Source organism: Panulirus ornatus, chromosome 36, assembly GCF_036320965.1.
Source record: "Panulirus ornatus isolate Po-2019 chromosome 36, ASM3632096v1, whole genome shotgun sequence".
NCBI classification, from domain to species: Eukaryota; Metazoa; Arthropoda; class Malacostraca; order Decapoda; family Palinuridae; genus Panulirus; species Panulirus ornatus.
Genome location: NC_092259.1, coordinates 15,010,124 through 15,030,059, shown reverse-complemented (window position 1 = coordinate 15,030,059; position 19,936 = coordinate 15,010,124). Strand labels below are relative to the sequence as shown.

General features: G+C 43.4%; 1 protein-coding gene across 3 annotated transcripts in view; it reads left to right on the top strand.

The window, feature by feature from the left end:
• Window positions 1-19,936, top strand: part of LOC139760401 (bcl-2-related ovarian killer protein-like) — a 52,611-nt gene that overhangs the window by 4,634 nt on the left and 28,041 nt on the right. For 2 of the 3 annotated variants that reach the window (XM_071683552.1, XM_071683551.1), the window contains exons 3-7: window positions 9,285-9,958; window positions 11,099-11,318; window positions 12,275-12,379; window positions 15,243-15,363; window positions 17,050-17,141. In XM_071683552.1, coding sequence (XP_071539653.1) covers window positions 9,789-9,958; window positions 11,099-11,318; window positions 12,275-12,379; window positions 15,243-15,363; window positions 17,050-17,141 — 708 coding nt within the window. In that variant the 5' untranslated portion in view covers window positions 9,285-9,788. Of the gene's footprint in view, window positions 1-8,905; window positions 9,959-11,098; window positions 11,319-12,274; window positions 12,380-15,242; window positions 15,364-17,049; window positions 17,142-19,936 lie in introns of those variants that run through there. The other variant, XM_071683553.1, reaches the window with a different exon arrangement.

Sequence of the window (19,936 nt, the reverse complement as noted above, 5' to 3'; positions counted from 1 at the left end):
TCACATGCCCCGGTTCAATCCATTGACAGCACGTCCACCCCGGTATACCACATCTTTCCAATTCACTCTATTCCTTACACGTCTTTCACCCTCCTGTATGTTCAGGCCCCGATCGCTCGAAATCTTTTTCACTCCAACCTTCCACCTCCAGTTTGGTCTCCCACTTCTCGTTCCCTCTTCCTCTGACACGTATATCCACTTTATCAATCTTTCCTCACTCTTTCTGTCCATGTGACCCTTTAATCTCACGCATGTGATAAGATTATGGACAAAGGAACCCAGAATTATTTTGTCATGTGAGTCAAGCCTTTCATAAACTAAGCATTTCATGGGATATCCCGACCCAGCCGGATATTCACTAATGCTATCCACTGAATGCGAGATAAAAGCATTATCGCTGCTTCAGCACGTGGTTGAATATACATTGAGTTTCATGCCAGCATTGCCATGTAAGCATCTTAGGAACAAGAGAATGGCATATTTAACCATATTCTTTGATAATTTTTAGAGAATTATGAAACTCATGTTTAAACTTTAAGAATTTGAACTTTTCAGTATCGTTTGATACTTGCGAATTTTATTTGAAGTCATCTTTGATCTCGTTATAAGAAAAGTTTATGGGGCGCATTTTGTTATATAAGCCATTATCCCTGATTCATTGTTGTGAAATAGATAACACAGGACTACCGATAATAGGATCGTTGATAGATTTTTTTTTTGTGTATGTGTAGTGCCAATACCCGTCTGTTCTAACTCCCGCAGTCCACGGTCACTATTTTTTTTTTTTTTTTTTTTTTAGTAACTTGGCAGTGTTTGATTTTGATATGATCAGCCTTAGGTACATTGGCCATGTTACATATTGCCTATTCCATGTTTTCAAGGCAAAAGCAAAGCTGAATGTCACTGGGCATTATGGGCGAGCTTTGGGAGTAAAGACCAGATATTGTCAGCTACCAGATATGTACATAATTTCTACCTATAAAGTATCTGCACACAAGGTGTTTTCACGCAGAAAATCTTGTCATTTACCCTTGCATAATGTTTATATCAAGTTGCTTACTGTAAGCTTTTTTGCTATGTGTGCTTTTACCGTATGGATACTGACAGTGATTATAGTGGTCTCTTGCCTTTAACCTGACTTTAAAGGAACTAGTTAAATATTGAGCCACACAGTGCTTGAACGTTCGTTTTCATCTTATTATTGAATCTGTTGTCAGGAAAGTGGTCGTATTTAAGTTACGCAATAAAAGCTAAATGCTTGTTGGCACTCCAGGACCGTGTCGTCTTTGAAGAATTGCTATTAATTCTTGACATTTTTACAAATTAGTTTGCAGTAGATTTATTGAAGCTCTGCTTTCTTCCAACTAACATCGTCTAGGAAGGCTACCGGATCAAAGCATGAAATCACGTACATTTTGGATTAATTTTGACATAATTTCTGATATCAAAAATTTCATAACAGGTTTATAAGTGTAACTTATTAGGTTGGTTACGTGTGTAGTTATTAACATGTATTTAGGATGGGGAGATGCAACCGGGCTAGCAACAAGGGAAAGGGAAGAAAATTTAAATGGATTAAGAAATCTCAAGAGAAAGCGATATATGACAGAAGAAAACAAAAATGATAACAAAGTGCAGACGTTGTAAGAAGGATCCCGTATAATCACAGAAGGTTTATAGAAAGACTGCTTGCCATATCTGTAGAGCAGCTCGTTGGAAAATGTGAAATCTTGGTTAGGAATATTTTGGTAACAGAGTTGATGTGATAGAACAGTAAGGTTCAGTACAGTACATGGCATATTGAAAGAGTACGTAAAAACAATACAATGCCTGATGAAATATAGAAGCTTAAACTGGCCACATATTGCGTACACTTGTATCGCGATATATATAATGGAGTAGTTCACGAATACTTGAAAGGGATGAAGATACAGTCTGTAAATTAATACGGGGTAACAGAAGACTAGAAAGTTGTGTACAGTGTAATCATTAAGGAGCAATGAATTCTTGGGGGTGGGGTAGGGGTTGTGAAGAGAGAAAAGGATCTTGTATGATCACGGGGCGGTGTATAGAAAAGTTATTCACAGACGTCCATGGGCTTTGTGTAGAAAACGAGAAGAGGGATCAGGGGGCTCATTATGTAAGGAAGGCCAGCAGGGATTAGTACATAACACAGGTTTATCTATTTTTTGTTGGTGTTTGAAAATCTGATGCAAAAGTAGATATTCCACTTCTCATATGCATCTTTGGAAACTTATAGGCTGTTTATTATTATTATTATTATTATTATTATTATTATTATTAGTTATTGTTATTATAGTTGTTATTATTGTTGTCATCATCATCATTATTATTAGTAGTAGTAGATTGGCTGATGGTAAAATGTTACCAATAAAGGTAACATGATAGAAGTCTTACACAACCCAATTTTTTTTTATCTTTTTTCTCCAGGTTGTTCCTGGGTTTCAGCAGTAGCCACTGAGCAGAATACACAATCATATTGTCTTATTCAGTTCACAGGCGTGTGTGTGCGAGTACATGTGTGTTTATAGGAACAAATTTTGAAGCCTGTGTTCCATAGCAGTCACGGGAACTTTGATTTAAGTTCAGGTGTGCCTTACAAACGTGAACAGGTGATATGATTCCCATCGAGGTAACTTCCAATAAGCCAGTTTGATTAATACACAGCTTGAAGGTATGGCGACAAGGGTTATGTAGGTTAGCTCACTCCTGGTACTGGACGGCGCGCCAGCCACCCAAGTTTCTAAGCAGCAGAACTGTGGTTTTTGTTACTAATACTCTGCAACGCCTTTATCTTTCTTTTTGAAAAAAAAAAAAAAAATATATATATATATATATATATATATATATATATATATATATATATATATATATATTCACGAACAAGGATAGACAAAAATGGTCTACTGGTGACTTGGTCTCATTTTTTGTATAAAAAATTTCGTGACACGAGTACTGAAGATCCACCTTATTCAAAGCATCAAGTAAAATTGCCCAGCCATCATGCGACACCCTGGGTCGTGTTAAGGGATCTAGGTCCACATAAACCATGGGAAGGAAGGTCCCTGGGTAATCCTGAAGCTCTTGTATTTGCCCTCACTGTGTTGCAGATTTTTCCAGTATTTTGTTGAGGCGCTTGTGTCAAGACCCCGCTTTAAGTGGCTTTCTGGGTAAGCCGCTTGCAACTGGTATTTCAGGATTGTTCATCTCTCTGTGCATTTGCTTGCTGGCAGGTATGTGTAATTAGCCATGTAGGGCACAGGCAGGGATGCCAGGGATTTTTTACACAGGGAGGGCATCATCTGTATTTTCATGTGTGATCCTGTAACGATTTCTGTGATGAAATATCCAACACTTTTTTAGGACTGCTAAAATGACCAGCAGTTTAACGAATACTCTGCCTTAGCAAAGATAACTTCAGCGGTGTAGCCGCGTGGAGGCAGAGTTCTTTAACAGCCACATGTGTGTAACCATGGCACGATAAGGGGTCGGTGGAAGCCACGGTAGAATTTGTGGGGCCTGTCTGTGGCTAGGGGGCTGTGGTTACGGTGCACTGACCATGACAGCTAGAGAATAGTTGTGAGCAGATGATAGACACTGGCGCAGTGTCTACAGTAGTTCTGAACGGAGACAACATGACTATATTAGAACTAGCATTCTAGTTATCGTAGTTGAGATTACGTTACGAGAACGTATAGTTAGATGGTTAACGTTACAGTATCGGAACTTCTTGGTTAGCTTAGGAAGGGTTAAGTTGCTTTCTTAGGTTAGGTTAGGTAAGGATAGATTAGTTAGGTTAGACAGGTTCGGGGTAAGTTAGAACACGTTAGCCTGAGAGTACAGTATATTGAAGTTACTATATTGTATTATTTATAGCCAGGTGATCCAGAAGATAAGTTTGCTTTTGTTTTATGATATTCTTCGTAAGTTTCCCTCAGGTTCATTTCTGCGTCTCGCATATCATCTATCAACAGTCAGGTCCTTCGGGTTGTCTCACAGGGGAAAATCAGTCTCTCTTAAGAACTGCTTGTACTGCCAGGCTGTGGGCGCTGCCTGTCAGCAAGTGTGGGTAGTAATAATCCTACTTGCAAAAGTACTGGGTGACGTCCCTTATATTCTCCAGTTATCCTCATCATGGCACATCGGTATCCAGGGTAGAGCCCTGTTATGTCAAAGAAAAAGACGATTTCGTATACGAGAACATACATACAAATAGATTCATGTTTTCATTTTTCCTGATCTACCGACGTTTGTTGAAGGTTTAGGACTATAATGGGACATGTTTGGCAGGGTTCTGGAGCTGATGACCCGGTCCAGCGGTTGTTCAGGTGAGATGAGGGTTGTGACCTTGTCTTAACCTCACGTACACAGTTGGGCTCTCACATACATGGTTAACCTCGGACGGGCAACACAGTAATAGCTCTAAATTGCGCTTGGTAATTACTTTCAGGTGTAGACTGGGGTTGAGGGCTTCGCTGGTTCATTAGCGTCGTACATGTTGAGTTAGATAAAACTGTGTATGTTTATATGGGTGTTGGTACTACAGGCGCTGGCCTACTCAACGTTAAGGTTGGGAGTCCTGTAGAGTGACAGTGTAACCCCTTCAAGTACGACCATATGAATCTCCTCAAGTATGAACCTACCACCTTTGAACACGAGGGTATGACTCAAGACATGGACGTGACTACACGAGCATATTATCGTTGCGACTCTTGAACACGATCCTTGAACGCAGCGGTACGACCCTTTGGTATGATAGCCTCTCCCATCAGAGTCGTACCGTCGTGCTCAAGGCTCGTGTCGTCGTGACTCAAGGGTTACTGTGAACACTACTGAGAGTAAGTAACGTATGAATACCGACCCGAGAGAGAGAGAGAGAGAGAGAGAGAGAGAGAGAGAGAGAGAGAGAGAGAGAGAGAGAGAGAGAGAGAGAGAATCGTCTACATGTGATAGAATCAGTAAAGTTTCGTGCACCATTGTTCTCACATCATCGTGATGAAAAGATAAAACTGTGTCCATTCAATTACTTGTTCATTTCATGTTAAACAGGAAATATTAAAATTCTCGTCCCGCCAGCAGTTGTTATTGTCATACTCACACTGGCTGAAGCTGGAAAACTTTCCATGAATTAATGTTACTGGTGTCAGGCTGATGTGACGTAATGCATTATTCTAGTGCAAAAGACAGTTTTATTGCTGTTCATTGGGTTATTGGAGGGATGTTTTTCTCATATATGTATATTGGAGTTTTATAGTTTATTTAATTCTTTGTTTTTTACTTAAGCGTTAATGCGTTGTCTAAGATACTTTTTTCTCTCTAAATTACGCGTCGTGCACACGGGCGTGATGCTGCTGCAAGTTGGTCCTCCGTCCACTACTATATTGGTTCTGTGCATTGTTTACATCAGAAAGCTTTACCCATGGGAAGTGATGGAGTGGAAGCAAATAAGTAAAAGGAAGACAAGATAAAATTTAGAAAGCACGATACTTGGGGAAACAGAACTTGAGTGATAAAACGCGTGGTTATGGGAAAGAACCTCAACAGTATAGATGGTTATGTAATAAAGTAAGCTTACTATAGATGGCCATGATGGTGCATGTTGATGTTTGTCTGCCATGTTGTATGAAGAGGTATGGTTGTCGTGGTCACGCATGTGTGTGAGTACACATAAAGGTAAATATTATATGGACTCATATACTTACGCACGTGTAACATAATCAGGTACACACATGCACATTATGAATGCTGGTAGAACACACTCCCTTCCCAGCTAACTGGGGTAGATTAATTCTCTCTCTCTCTCTCTCTCTCTCTCTCTCTCTCTCTCTCTCTCTCTCTCTCTCTCTCTCTCTCTCTCTCTCTCTCTGTATGCGGCAGGTCCCAGCTACGAGGGGTAGATTAAGTGCTCAGAGCCTGACACCTTTGTTCTCAGGGAATTGTCCAGGGTTGTCCAGGGACGGGACATTCAGTATTACTGTCTGCCCACGGAACGGCAGGCGGCGACGTAGCGGGATTACAGCTATAGTCATGAAAAGGTTTAGAGAAATGACTAGGTAAATATAGAAATAGATTTCCTTTCTTTAGGCAACATTTAAACTTCAGAAACAGCATCAGCGGAATTTTGTCACGTTTATGTTGTGATCGTAGAACACAATTCTGTTCCATGTACATATGTAAAGGGCACTCTCGCATTCCTAAGATTACAGTTCAGCAACTAAGCAACAGAAGAACCTCTGTGAGCGGTGGTCACGTGGGTAACGGTTTAACCAATATAAACCGTTTCCAGTAATGTCTTCAGTGATGGCCGTTAACTTGCTAACGCGGAAAAGGCGATCAAATATGATGCTTGTGGCATGAGAAGCGTGGGAGGTGGGCAGATTAGAAAGGGTAGTGAGTGGTGGGATGAAGAAGTAAGAATATTAGTGACAGAAGAGAGAGGCATTTGTGCGTTTTTTGTAGGGAAATAATGCAAATGACTAGGAGTTGTATAAAAGAAAGAGAAAGGTGCAAGAGGTGAAAAAGAGGGCAAATGAGAGTTGGGGTGTGAGAGTATCATTAGATTTTAGGGAGAATGAAAATATGTTTTGGAAGGAGGTAAATAAAGTGCGGAAGACATGGGAACATCAGTGAAGGGGGCTAATGGGGAGGTGATAACAAGTAGTAGTGATGTGAGGAGATGGAGTGAGCATTTTGAAGGTTTGTTGAATATGTTTGATGATAGAGTGGCAGATAAACTGTGTTTTGGTCGAGGTGGTGTGCAAACTGAGAGGGTTAGGGAGAATGATTTGGTAAAAAGAGAAGAGGTAGTAAAAGCTTTGCGGAAGATGAAAGCCGGCAAGGCAGCGGGTTTGAATGGTATTGCAGTGGAACTTATTAAAAAAAGGGGGTGACTGTATTGTTGACTGGTTGGTAAGGTTATTGAATGTATGTATGACTCATGGTGAAGTGCCTGAGGATTGGCGCAATGCTTGCGTAGTGCCAATATACAAAGGCAAAGTAGATATAAGTGAGTGCTCAAATTGATAAATGTATAAGTTTGTTGAACATTCCTGGGAAATTATATGGGAGGGTATTGATTGAGAGGGTGATGGCATGTACAACCATCAGATTGGGGAATAGCAGCGTGGTTTCAGAAGTGGTAGAGGATGTGTGGATCAGGTTGTTTGCTTTGAAGAATATACGCGAGAAATACTTAGAAAAGCAAATGGATTTGTATGTAGCATTTATGGATCTGGAGAAGGCATATGATAGTTGATAGAGATGCTCTGTGGAAGGTATTAAGAATATATGGTGTGGGAGGCAAGTTGTTAGAAGCATTGAAAAGTTTTTATCGAGGATGTGTGTGTACGTGTAGGAAGGGAGGAAAGTGATTTGTTCTCAGTGAATGTTGGTTTGCGGCAGGGGTGCGTGATGTCTCCATGGTTGTTTAATTTGTTTATGGATGGGGTTGTTAGGGAGGTGAATGCAAGAGTTTTGGGAAGAGGGGCAAGTATTCAGTCTTTTGTGGATGAGAGAGCTTGGGAAGTGAGTCAGTTGTTGTTCGCTGATGATACAGCGCTAGTGGCTGTTTCGGGTGAGAAACTGCAGAAGCTGGTGACTGAGTTTGGTAAAGTGTGTGAGAGAAGAAAGCTGAGAGTGAATGCGAATAAGAGCAAGGTTATAAGGTACAGTAGGGTTGAGGGACGAGTCAATTGGGAGGTAAGTTTGAATGGAAAAAAACCGGAGGAAGTAAAGTGTTTTAGATATCTGGGAGTGGATTTGGCAGCGGATGGAACCATGGTAGCGGAAGTAAATCATTGGGTGGGGGAGGGGGCGAAAGTTCTGGGAGCGTTGAAAAATATGTGAAAGTCGAGAACGTTATCTTGGAAAGCAAAAGTGGGTATGTTTGAAGGAATAGTGTTTCCAACAATGTTATATGGTTGCGAGGCGTGGGCTATGGATAGAGTTGTGCGGAGGAGGGTGGATGTGCTGGAAATGAGATGTTTGAGGACAATATGTGGTGTGAGGTGGTTTGATTGAGTAAGTAATGAAAGGGTAAGAGAGATGTGTGGTGGTAAAAAGAGTGTGGTTGAGAGAGCAGAAGAGGGTGTTTTGAAATGGTTTGGTCATATGGAGGGAATGAGTGAGGGAAGATTGACCAAGAGGATATATGTGTCGAAGGTGGAGGGAGCGAGGAGAAGTGGGAGACCAAATTGGAGGTGGAAAGATGGAGTGAAAAAGATTTTGAGTGATCGGGGCCTGAACATGCAGGAGGGGGAAAGGCGTGCAAGGAATAGAGTGAATTAGAACTATGTGGTATACCGGGGTCGACGTGTTGTCAGTGGATTGAACCAGGGCATGTGAAGCGTCTGGGGTAAACTATGGAAAGTTTTGTGGGGCCTGGATGTGAAAAGGGATCTGTGGTTTCGGTACATTATATATGACAGCTAGAGACTGAGTGTGAACGAATGTGGCCTTTGTGTCTTTTCCCAGAGCTACCTCGCGCAGATGCGGGGGGAGGGGGTTGTCATTTCATGTGTGGCGGGGTGGCGACGGGAATGAATGAGGGCAGACTATGAATTATGTACATGTGTTTATATGTATATGTCTGTGTGTGTATTCATATGTATACGTTGAGATGTATAGATATGTATATGTGCGTGTGTGGACGCGTATGTATATGCATGTGTATGTGGGTGGGTTGGGCCATTCTTTCGTCTGTTTCCTTGTGCTACCTCGCAAACGCGGGAGACAGCGACAAAGTATGAAAAATAATATATATATATATATATATATATATATATATATATATATATATATATATATATATATATATATATATATATATATATATATACGCCCTCATAACATATACGTATATATACATACACATACGCAGACATTACATACATACAAATGTACATATTCATACTTGCTTGCCTTCATCCATTCTGTCTCTACCCCGCCCCACAGGAAAACAGTACCGTTATACATATCGACGTGATGCTAGACACAATCATTTATATATTTAGCCGACGTTGAAAAAAACAGAATTTTATTCCAGATAGATATTTACGTTGTCTTTTTTTGTTTTTTGTTTTACTTTGATTTGTGATCTTATGATATCTTGAGATTAAGAATACTTATCTAAGCTTTGTCAAGATAAAGTGAGGATTACAGATGGTGTTACACAATAAGTCTTCGTAAAGATTTCTGTTCATTGTATTTGTTATGAGATACAAATGAATGTAACAGAATTCAAACAACAGACCATTGGTTCCTAGAATATCAGCGAGTAACGGAACACGGAATGAAACGTCGAGATGACGGTTGATGTTGATGATACGTGAGTGAAAAACTTTAATTAGAAAGTAGAGATAAACATAAAAATGGCGTGATGTGATTATGAGTCACCCGGGAAAATGTGGTGGTAATGATATGTGAAACAAGTGCTGGAAAACAATCTTCTGTAGATAGAATAAAGATATTAAGAATAATTGTTTACGAGAAAAAGTTTGTCAAGTGCTCGAGTCGCGGGTTTATCGCTGAGAGAAGACAGTTCGAGACAGGAACACAACAGACAAGTCTTGAGGTTTCAGGACGTGATAGTATTGTAAAGTTGGAAGCCAAACGTGACGACGCAACACAAGACGCACAGTCCAGCAGTTGAGCAAGTGTTTGTGGGCTAAGCGTACGCAACACAGCAGCCCTGGTGGTGACAGTGCGTCAGGGCTGCCAGCAGCAGGAGCCACGTGTACTACTCAGCAAGGATCATCACTTCATCAGCAATGTCGGGCGGCGCCCTAGACGGTATGAACCGGGCGGGCGTTGGCGTAGGTGTGGGCGGGGGCGTGAGGATGAGGAAGTCCTCGGTGCCCCTGGTGTCCCCAAGGTCTCTGGAGATTCCATCAGGACCCACGCCCCTCAGGTCCCTCTCCAGGAGTGGCTCCCCAGCCAGGTACGGTAACACATACACACACACACACACAGCATCACTTGTGTTCGTGGAGGGACACAAGCATTGTGGTTGTGTTGCCTGTGTTTTCGTTACACTGACAGTGTATGTACATAAGTCTTGGGAGGAAGCTTCACACTTGGCAAGCATCATGTATAATCTCTTTTGTCATTCGTGAATTTCTTGTTCTCAACATTCAATACTTCACTTTGTTCATTCTTATTACAACATATTTCCTCTTTATTCCTGTTTACCTCTTATTTTGCTCCAGATTTGTGCCTTCCAAGTGGTGAATCCCCTGGCGTGACAGAAAGACCACCGTACCTTGTTGACGAGAAACTTGACACGCGTAAAGATGCCTTCCCTTCTCTCTCTCTTGACACGTGTAAAGATGCCTTCCCTTCTCTCTCTTCTGACCTGAGCATGTGTCTGACTACTGCCCTACACCCACACTCACACCCTCCCATATACTAACGTAGTTTGTATGTTCTTAAGAGTCTCCATAACAATGACAGTGTCCTACTTACGGTACCGGGGATCCTGGGGCATATCCTGTGGGAAAACCATAGCCACTGCTGTATGGTTGACCCGTTCCTACTGTCAGTGTCCTGTAGGATGGCTGGCTCCTGGGTTTGACTCTGTTTTCCTGTGTCCTGTACTTGGCTAATCTTTTTTAGAATCTCCGGCAATGACCTGTGACCAGCGTGTGTGTAAGACCCAGCTGACATGGCGAGTGACTCCCCCCTCCCACTATCCCGGCCTGGGGAGGACATTCCTGGGCACGTGTAAGGTGTTACCAGCTGCTGGAGGGAGAGATAGCTTACCCCAGGATGTGTGCCGGAGCCAAACCCAGCCTCGTCATCAATACCATCAAGTTATACAAATAATGTGAACTGGTTGTAACATTATTATTATTATTATTATTATTATTATTATTATTATTATTATTATTATTATAGTAACGAGACAGGCGTCACCACAACCCTCCCACAACAACAACAGCAGCATTATTACTACGCTATACCCCCCCCCCCCCCCATCCGCCGTCCATCACACACCTGCACCTAACCTCCTGCCACCCCTCCCCCGGAAGGAGGTTCCCCAGGTTTTTATTAACCCCTGCTACCCGTCCCCCTCCCCCAGGAGAAGGTTTTCCAACGTGAGCGACGCCGTGACCAGGAAGATCTCCACGACGATCGGGTGGCGCAGCGTGAACGTGGAAGCCGTGGTGCGTCAGGCCAAGTGTCTGGTGACGCAGTACATCAGGTCTCGCCTCAAAAGGGCAGGACTCCTGCACAAGAAGCTCGGCCTCCAGCGACTCCGCTCCGTCGCCAACCTGGCCGGCGGCTGGGAGGTCTGTGAGGTCAGTAGTGCTGGGGGAGCTGGGAGGTCAGTGATCCTGGGGAACTACGACCAAGAGTTGTAAGACCACTGGTGCTTTCCCCAGGACCTGGGGCTGGGAAGTCTGTGAGGCCAGCGATGCTGGGGAGGTCAGACATGGGGGAACCAGGGAATTGGTAAGGGAATCATTTTGTTGGGAAGTAGTAGTGTTGGTTAGTAGCATTGGAGGGAAGTAGTGTTGTAGGATAGGAAAGGTAGGAGGGAGGTAATCTTGATGGAAAATAATTTTGCGGTGAGACAGACCTAACATTTACTGTGGTTAGAATACACAGACGCCTTGTCTGTGGTGGCAGGGGTACATCACTGCTGTGACACTTGTTTACAGAGTTATGGCTGTGCATATGTAAATGGCTGATCTTCCTGGATCCAATAGTGCTGCTCGCCCTGCTAACCGAACGTCTGCCTTCTCTTGACTGGCCGTAACTTTAAAATTTTTTTTTTACTTTAATTCAGTGTTCATATCCTAAAGACAAGGGAATTGGTAATCATTTCTGTAATAATAATCTTGAGGAATTCTTTACTGTATTTATGAATTGTGATGGTAGATTTTTTTATTTGTTGAAATGTGAGCTTTGCTTTGAATATGAAAGTTGTATTTTCTCATGTCCTAATTAATAATAAGTTTGCTATGTACTAACAGTAGGAGGTTGAGCCAGCAAAGTGTATTATTAACCTGTCAAAATAAGCAGTTAGAATGTAGATACACTTCACTATTGTGCTTATCCAAATCGTAGAAGTCTCCAGCCCTACCTTGATCTTCCGCTCTTTTGTGATTGATTAACTTCTTACTCCTATGGACCCCCTAGTTATGTATTTCCTCAACTGTGCCTTTTCAGCCGATTGGCTGCTTGAATTCAGTAAACCATCTTTATTTATTTATTTCATTTAGGTAACAGCTATGCTCTGTGTTCACGACAGGTGTTCCCACGAGTGTCCGGTATCGGTCAGGAGCTGGAGCGGAACTACCCGAAGCTGTACTGCTCTGTGGCGCGCCAACTGTCCATCACCCTCACATCTGACAAGGTAGGCGGCGCCTCTCCACCTTTCACTCTACTCATAGCTAGCTATCACCATTAATAACATTACCTTGCATGAGAAAATTAAGCTGCTGAAAAAATTTACCAAATTAGGTCTTGCGAAAATGAAAGCTCTGCAAGAGAGGGAGTGGCCAGGTGAGCCTTTGGAAGGAGCCCTTTGAGGTGGGTGGAGGGAGTGTGGTGCTCTACAACGTACAGAACAGTTGTTTGGCTGCTTGTGTACTGCCTCACACACACACCCTAGTCCACCGATACTGGGGTGGTTGTACACTTGCACGGGTACTGGGGGAGTGGTTATACCTACGGGCACTGGGAGAGGAGGACCTTCTCTGTAGCAGGTACCGTGAAGGTCCCTCATCCACACATGTGGTACAGTTGTACCACATTGTGACAGGAGACACACCTGCCTGAACCCACTTGACCTGTCGTGTGGAAACTAATAAAGCGAGTTACAGCAGTGGTTAAATACACCCCTTACCGCTAAAACTGGGTCATTTACCCAGACCAGTGCTTAGCTCACAGTTGGCCGAGAACTGTGCTTACCAGCACTATGATATGCGACCCTTGAGCACGAGGGCACGGGCCTTGGATATGATGACGTGACCTTTGACCTGTTCATCACCATTATAAATCACCTATAACTCCATCCTCCACCACCACCACCACCACCTCAATCTCCAGCACTTACCTCCAGCGCCATCACCAGCACTTTCGGTGTCGTGATGGTAGAGGTGACCACCAAAACCACCACACATAAGCTGAGTGTGTGTATCTCTGCGTCGATTTGGGCGGGGAGGGGGGAAGGCGGCGGTTTAATGCAGGTGTAGCCATTCGTTTTATAAGTTAGGGAGGTTAGTAGGTTCGAACCCCGCTATGACCACCCTCCTCCACATCATCCTGACTACTCTACGCTTTCCTCATCTTTGTATATGAACCTCTTCATAATTACCTCATTATGCATAATGAGGATAATAATGGCAAGAATTGTCCATCATGTAAGCTGGTTGTGTCAAGTGTTATAACGGCTCCCTTCCGATGTAAAGGGGGCCGGACATACTGTAGTGTTGCACTGTCTTGCCCAATTATCTTCAAGCCAAGTGACCCTTATTAACTCAGGTAGAGCACTGTCTTGCCCCATCATCTACGCAAGCCAGTATAACCTCTATAATCCATGCCGAACACTGTCTTGCCCCATTACCATCATAAGCCATTATGACCCTTGTAACCCAGAGAGATAGTAGCTAGCCATGCAGAACATCCCCTCCACCCACACCTCTGTACATTAAGGTAAAGATCAGGTGTTGGAGGTAGTGTGATGCACCTCCCTCTGCTGTAGCCCGGCGGACACGCTGACATGGTGAGCTTGCGACACACGCTGCACACATTCACACTGGAGACGTACGAACGTCATGAACACTGCTGGCTCACTCCTGGCACGGGTTTGATACATGATCGAGCGAGCATGATGATTTGATGTGTTGAAGCATGATCGAGCGAGCATGATGATTTGATGTGTTGAAGCATGATCGAGCGAGCATGATGACTTGATGTGTTGATGCATGATCGAGCGAGCATGATGACTTGATGTGTTGATGTATGATCGACCAAGCATGATCACCTTATGTGTTGATGCATGATCGAGCAAGCATGATCACCTTATGTGTTGATGCATGATCGAGCAAGCATGATCACCTAATGTGTTGATGCATGATCAAGTAGGCATGATGACCTGATGTGTTGATTCATGATCGAGTAGGCATGATGACCTGATGTGTTGATACATGATCGAGCAACCATGACCACCTGATCTGTTGATACATGATCGAGCAAGCATGATCACCTGATGTGTTGATATATGATCGAGCAAGCATGATCACCTGATGTGTTTATATATGATCGAGCAAGCATGATCACCTGATGTGTTTATATATGATCGAGCAAGCATGATAACCTGTGTTGATACATGATCGAGCAAGGATGACCTGATGTGTTGATACATGATCGAGCAAGGATGACCTGATGTGTTGATACATGATCGAGCAACCATGACCAACTGATGTGTTGATACATGATCGAGCAAGGATGACCTGATGTGTTGATACATGATCGAGCAAGCATTATCTGATGTTTATATATGATCGAGTAGGCATGATGACCTGATGTGTTGATAATGATGGAGTAAGCATGATGACCTGATGTGTTGATACATGATCGAGTAAGCATGATGACCTGATGTGTGTGTGTGTGTGTATATATATATATATATATATATATATATATATATATATATATATATATATATATATATATATGCTTTCATGTATCACTGTTTAAAGATAGGAACAGAGCGAGGATTGTAGCTCGACCTGAGTTGTAGTTAGGTTATTGTTGATGACCTGGCCATGACGCACTAACATCGTTGTGTATGTACTTTCTTTGGTGATGATTTGAGAGACGTGTGTTGTGAAAGTAATGTGGGATCATGTCTGACTACTTGAGACTCAGGTATATCATCATGTATAATCTTTATGATTTCAAATCGTAAGGAAACAAGGAATGAAGTGAGGTTGATAATACTGGTTCGTGATGCCGAAGTAGAGCCTTTGAATGTTCTTTGTCATGGATAATTTTAGCGTCCACTGTGGTTGTAACTGGAGCAATTGATCTTCCATGTCTGTGATCCTCAGGTGACCACAGGGGATGTGAACACGTGGTACTGCCTGGTATCGTTGATGTTGACAATATGAATTAAAAGGCCGTTCCTCCACAAGAAGGAAACACCTTATGTTTGTGATTCATATATTTCATGTATATGATCCATTTGTAATGATGGACCTTGTCCGGTACAGGTGGTACGTTCCGTGATGGTCCAGGTGGCGGGTCATATCTTCCGTGGGGAGGTCAACTGGGCCAGAATAATCTCCCTGTTCGCTGTAGCGGCTGGCCTTGCCTCCGACTGTGTCAAGCAAGGTGAGTCCTACCTCCGACTGTGTCAAGCAAAGTCACTCCTGCCTCCCAGTGTCAGGTCAGGATAGTATAGTTTCTTGTGACGTTCAGTTGTGTTAGCTGGACTGTCTGGTGTACGTAGAGTCTGCCTTACCCAGCCTGGCCTGGGACTGACTCTCCTGGTGTCATTCTCCTCACATTCCTCCCACGCTACTTCCTCCCCGCGCCTGCAGCAGTTTTCCATCCTTCACCTACGTTTCCTCCCTCCACCCGTTTCACATTTTTCTTCCTACTTAACTAATCTTGATCTTTCTTCAATTACTGTTTCTGCTTAATTGTCATATTCCGCCGCCTCCTGCTTTATTTGTCTTCTCCGACCGCCGCTGCCTCCTCCTGTGAGCTCCTCTTCCAGGCTGTGGTGTGTCTCTTGGAAATGTTTTAGAATCGTCTTACGTACAGCCTGTGTTGAGTCTTACCTCATATGTTGTGGCTCAGTCGTCTGGTAAGTTTCCTTACAACACCTGAAGGTTGTGGTCCAGCATTAACATTTGGTCTATCAAATGTGCTTGGCAGTGTCTGACAACCCTCACTCTATCCTACATTGTGGTTGAACTCTGTGTGGCAACACTTGGTCCATCAAATGTGGTCCAGCACTGTCTGGCGACACTAGGTCGAAAAAACTGCGGTCCAGCAGTGTCTGGCAACAACCGGTCTCATAAACGTCGTCCAACAGTGTCCAGCAGGAGTTGGTCCATTTAATATTATGGTTGAGCAGTGTGTGGCAAGACTGCCATCATGATGAGTGGAATATGAGGCACATGGGGGCTTGGCTGAACCGGCCGAAGATCGAGTCGTCAGAACATTGGAACTCTGAAGGTATATCTACGTTCTGTTTTGCATTCCGTTCGTTTTCTTAATGAAAGTAATTTTGTTAGTTTAGATACAAATGTATATATTGCTCATGCTGTTAGGATGATTTAATGTCAGGTAGATCATGCTCCTTAGGTGTGCATGTTGCCTGCGGTTGCGTGAGGTGGCACAAGGCTGCGCGTCAAACCCCAAAGAATTTTACAATTATTTAACAAGTGGTTTACCTCAAGGGTCCTTCCTTGGCCCAGTTCTTCTTATGGTTTAGAATTTCATGTAGCAATTTAACTTCGTTGGTGGCACAGAGATGGGAAATTGGGTAATAGTTGATAGTGGTTGTTAAAGTATGCAATAATGACACAAATTGTCAGCCTCTGGCCTGAAGTGGCGAATGTAGTCCCCTAGACATTATATAATGTAGTTTAGAGAAGATAAACCATTAGTTATTTCAAAAAATGGCAATATCGGCTGCAGGATTCCAAAACGAGAATAGTCTTTGAATTGAAAGTTTGTAACGACGTACTAAGCTATAATGACAACATTTGATAACGTGGACACATGAGACACAGATCAAAGAGCCAAACACAACACAGGAGGTCAGACGTAGAGGGTAAAGGTCTCACACCGAGGCAAGGAAATAATTTTTTTTACATAGTGTAAGTGAAGATTGTGATAACCGCTCCCGTCCGCTTATAGTATGTTAGACAAAACGAGAAATTGAGTATGTAGTGTGAAAATGTAACCATGTTAAAATCTCCAGGTATGGAGGATTTAGGTTGTTTTAAGGTTGGGGCTGCTGATGCTAAGAACATATAACCGACATGAGTTGTATCTGGCCGGCAGATCACCCAGAGTACGTGGCGGGCCTCATCGATGTGATCGGCCTGGTGACGGAGCTGCACACGGCGCCATGGATAGCTTCCCAGGGCGGCTGGGTAAGATACTCTCTCTTTCTATATATATATATATATATATATATATATATATATATATATATATATATATATATATAGGGGGCCAGGTGAGGATATTCCCTCAAAGGCCCAGTCCTCTGTTCTTAATGCTACCTCGCTAATGTGGGAAATGGCGAATATTATGAAAGAGGGATATATATATATATATATATATATATATATATATATATATATATATATATATATATATATATATATATATACACACACACACGATACATAGTTTATATTTATGTATTATTCACTTATGATACATTAAGAAGCTTGGATATATTTTGGTATAGTATAAAGGAGGATGATATTATAACGTTAGTCGGTGTGGTGTGAATGTCAGTGTTGGGGACACCAACGCCTGAGGGAGACCTTGCCTGACGCTGAACCAAGAATGTTCATCCTGCCACATACTGAGTCTCCTTCCTGCTGACCTACCTACCCGTGGGAACACTGTGTTTCTTTTCCATGAGTGTTGTCTGCCCTCTGGCCGAGGCAAGGGAACACGATGAAGGAATACTGTAATTTTTTTTTTTTTTTTTTTTTTTTTTAGTTTTCTTAAGTGAGCACTGAATGTTGGGAGGACTGGGATACGGAGGTGTTACCCCAGGCTGGTGGAGCAACCCCAACCTGCCCGGACCCACTTACCTACACCCCTGGCTGAGGAAGGAACCACAGCCTACCTATGCCCTCCCTCCCTCGACCTATGGCTGGGGGAGGAACCACAGCCTACCTGGGCTCTGCTACGACACCCCAGGCTTGAGGGAGGAACCTCAGCTTGCTTGGACCTATCATCCTACGCTCTAGGCTTGGGAGGAACCCCAGCTGGTTCGGACCCATTACCAACTTACCCCATGCCGCCTGAACCTACCCATGCACGTTGTTGTCACCCCAGCAGAATACTTCAACCATCTTTGTATTCTCTTCAACACACTGGCTGGGATGATGTGTCGGGAGAGGCGGAATGTTTGCCTCGTCTCGTGTACCGCAGCTGTACCGTACCACGTATATTTCTAGCGTGTACCGCATTTTTACCGTGCGTTGCGTACCTCTGATGTGTACCATAGTTTACCATACGATGTGTACCTCGTGTGTACCACACCTGTACCATACGGAGTGTCTTGTGTACGGTAGCTGTACCATATGACGTGTATGTGTTGTGTACCACAACATTCCTGTACTTTGCGGGCAAAAATGTAATAAATGCTGGATATATTCATGATAGTAAACATCCAGCACGAAAAGACAAGCACGTGGGTATGATGAGCTGACCGCGTCGTGCCCAGTGATCGTACCTTCGGGCGCTAGAGTATGACTCGGGAATGGAGTAGAATATCTGGCAAGAAACGAAATTCTTTATTACTGTGGCTCTCTGGAAAGTTCGTAGTAACAGTCCTGTTGGGAGCCCATTTGGTCGAAATTCCCTGGTGTGGAGCCAGCATCTCGCTTCTGTGTCTGATATCGAGCTATGTCCGTCTGGCTCCCAGGGAAGCTTGTATCGAAGGTTCCGTTTTATTTGCCAGAATCAACAAATTTCCACTTTTGACGGAATATTTTTCTTATTTGTGTTTCTAAGGTATTTCTATATATTATCAAAGTTCTCATACTACCATCATTAACTTGGTAATGTTGCATACGATATTTTTCACAAATGCTATTCATCAGTTAAGTGAAATGAAGCCTGCTTGCATTTTAAAGAAGTATATTAGTATATAATTAATGACATTCCGAGAATTCTAAATTTTGGATATTTCTGAAGAATGTTGGTGTTGGCGTGCGAGGAGCTGTGTACCTGGAAGAGGTACACAGGACGAGGCAGATTTATTAGGATGGGTTGCGGGGTTCCCAGGACAGCTGGCAGGGATTGGATGGGTTGCGGGGTTCCCAGGTCAGCTGGCAGGGGTTGGATGGGTTGCGGGGTTCCCAGGTCAGCCGGCAGGGGTTGGATGGGTTGCGGGGTTCCCAGGTCAGCTGGCAGGGGTTGAAGTAAACCACGGCGTTTTGCAGGGTTTTGCTTCGGGTAAGTTGGTTCACCGCGGAGGGTAAATATGCTCAGGTCTTCACCGGCAACCGTTGAAAGATATCATTGGAGTTCCACTACTGGTTGAATATGGAGGGGTCTCCAGCCAGATTTGTGGTAAAGGAAATTTAAAGAACGTAAAATGCATCGAAGTGAATATATGAGTGAGTGAATGTCATAAGTGCATAATTTTGATTGTGCGTTAGGTGAGTACGTTTGAGGGTCTTAGGATAGCAGAAGCCTGCAGGAAGACTCGTATTAACTCTAGGGATAACTGAGCAGTGTCTTGCACGAGGGCTGGCTGAGATTATTGCTGATATAAGGATATGGTGCACGGTATCAGGAAGGGTTTTCGAGTGACCATTGTTACAGAAGCAGACCTCAATACTCAATGATATGTGTCCCTACTGCGGACGGACTGGGGGGTGAACCGCACCATCGCCGGGACCTTATACCAGCATAGTGTGACATGTAACCTGATTCCTACGGGTCGGGTCACAGCATCATACCCATCTGGTGTTGGTGTGGGAGTCTTCGAAAAAGTTAATACGAGAGTGGGAGCAGCCACACCTGCAGCACAGGGAGTGTAGGTGAGTAACTCTGCTTCCGTAAGGTATATAACCTCCTCTAGTGACACATTATGCTGTCTCGGCTGCTCCTGAGATAGATGCATGTGACCATGTAACTAGGGGAAGAAGGAGTCGAGGCTTGGCTTGGCTTGCCTCCCACCAGCTGGGTTTAGAAC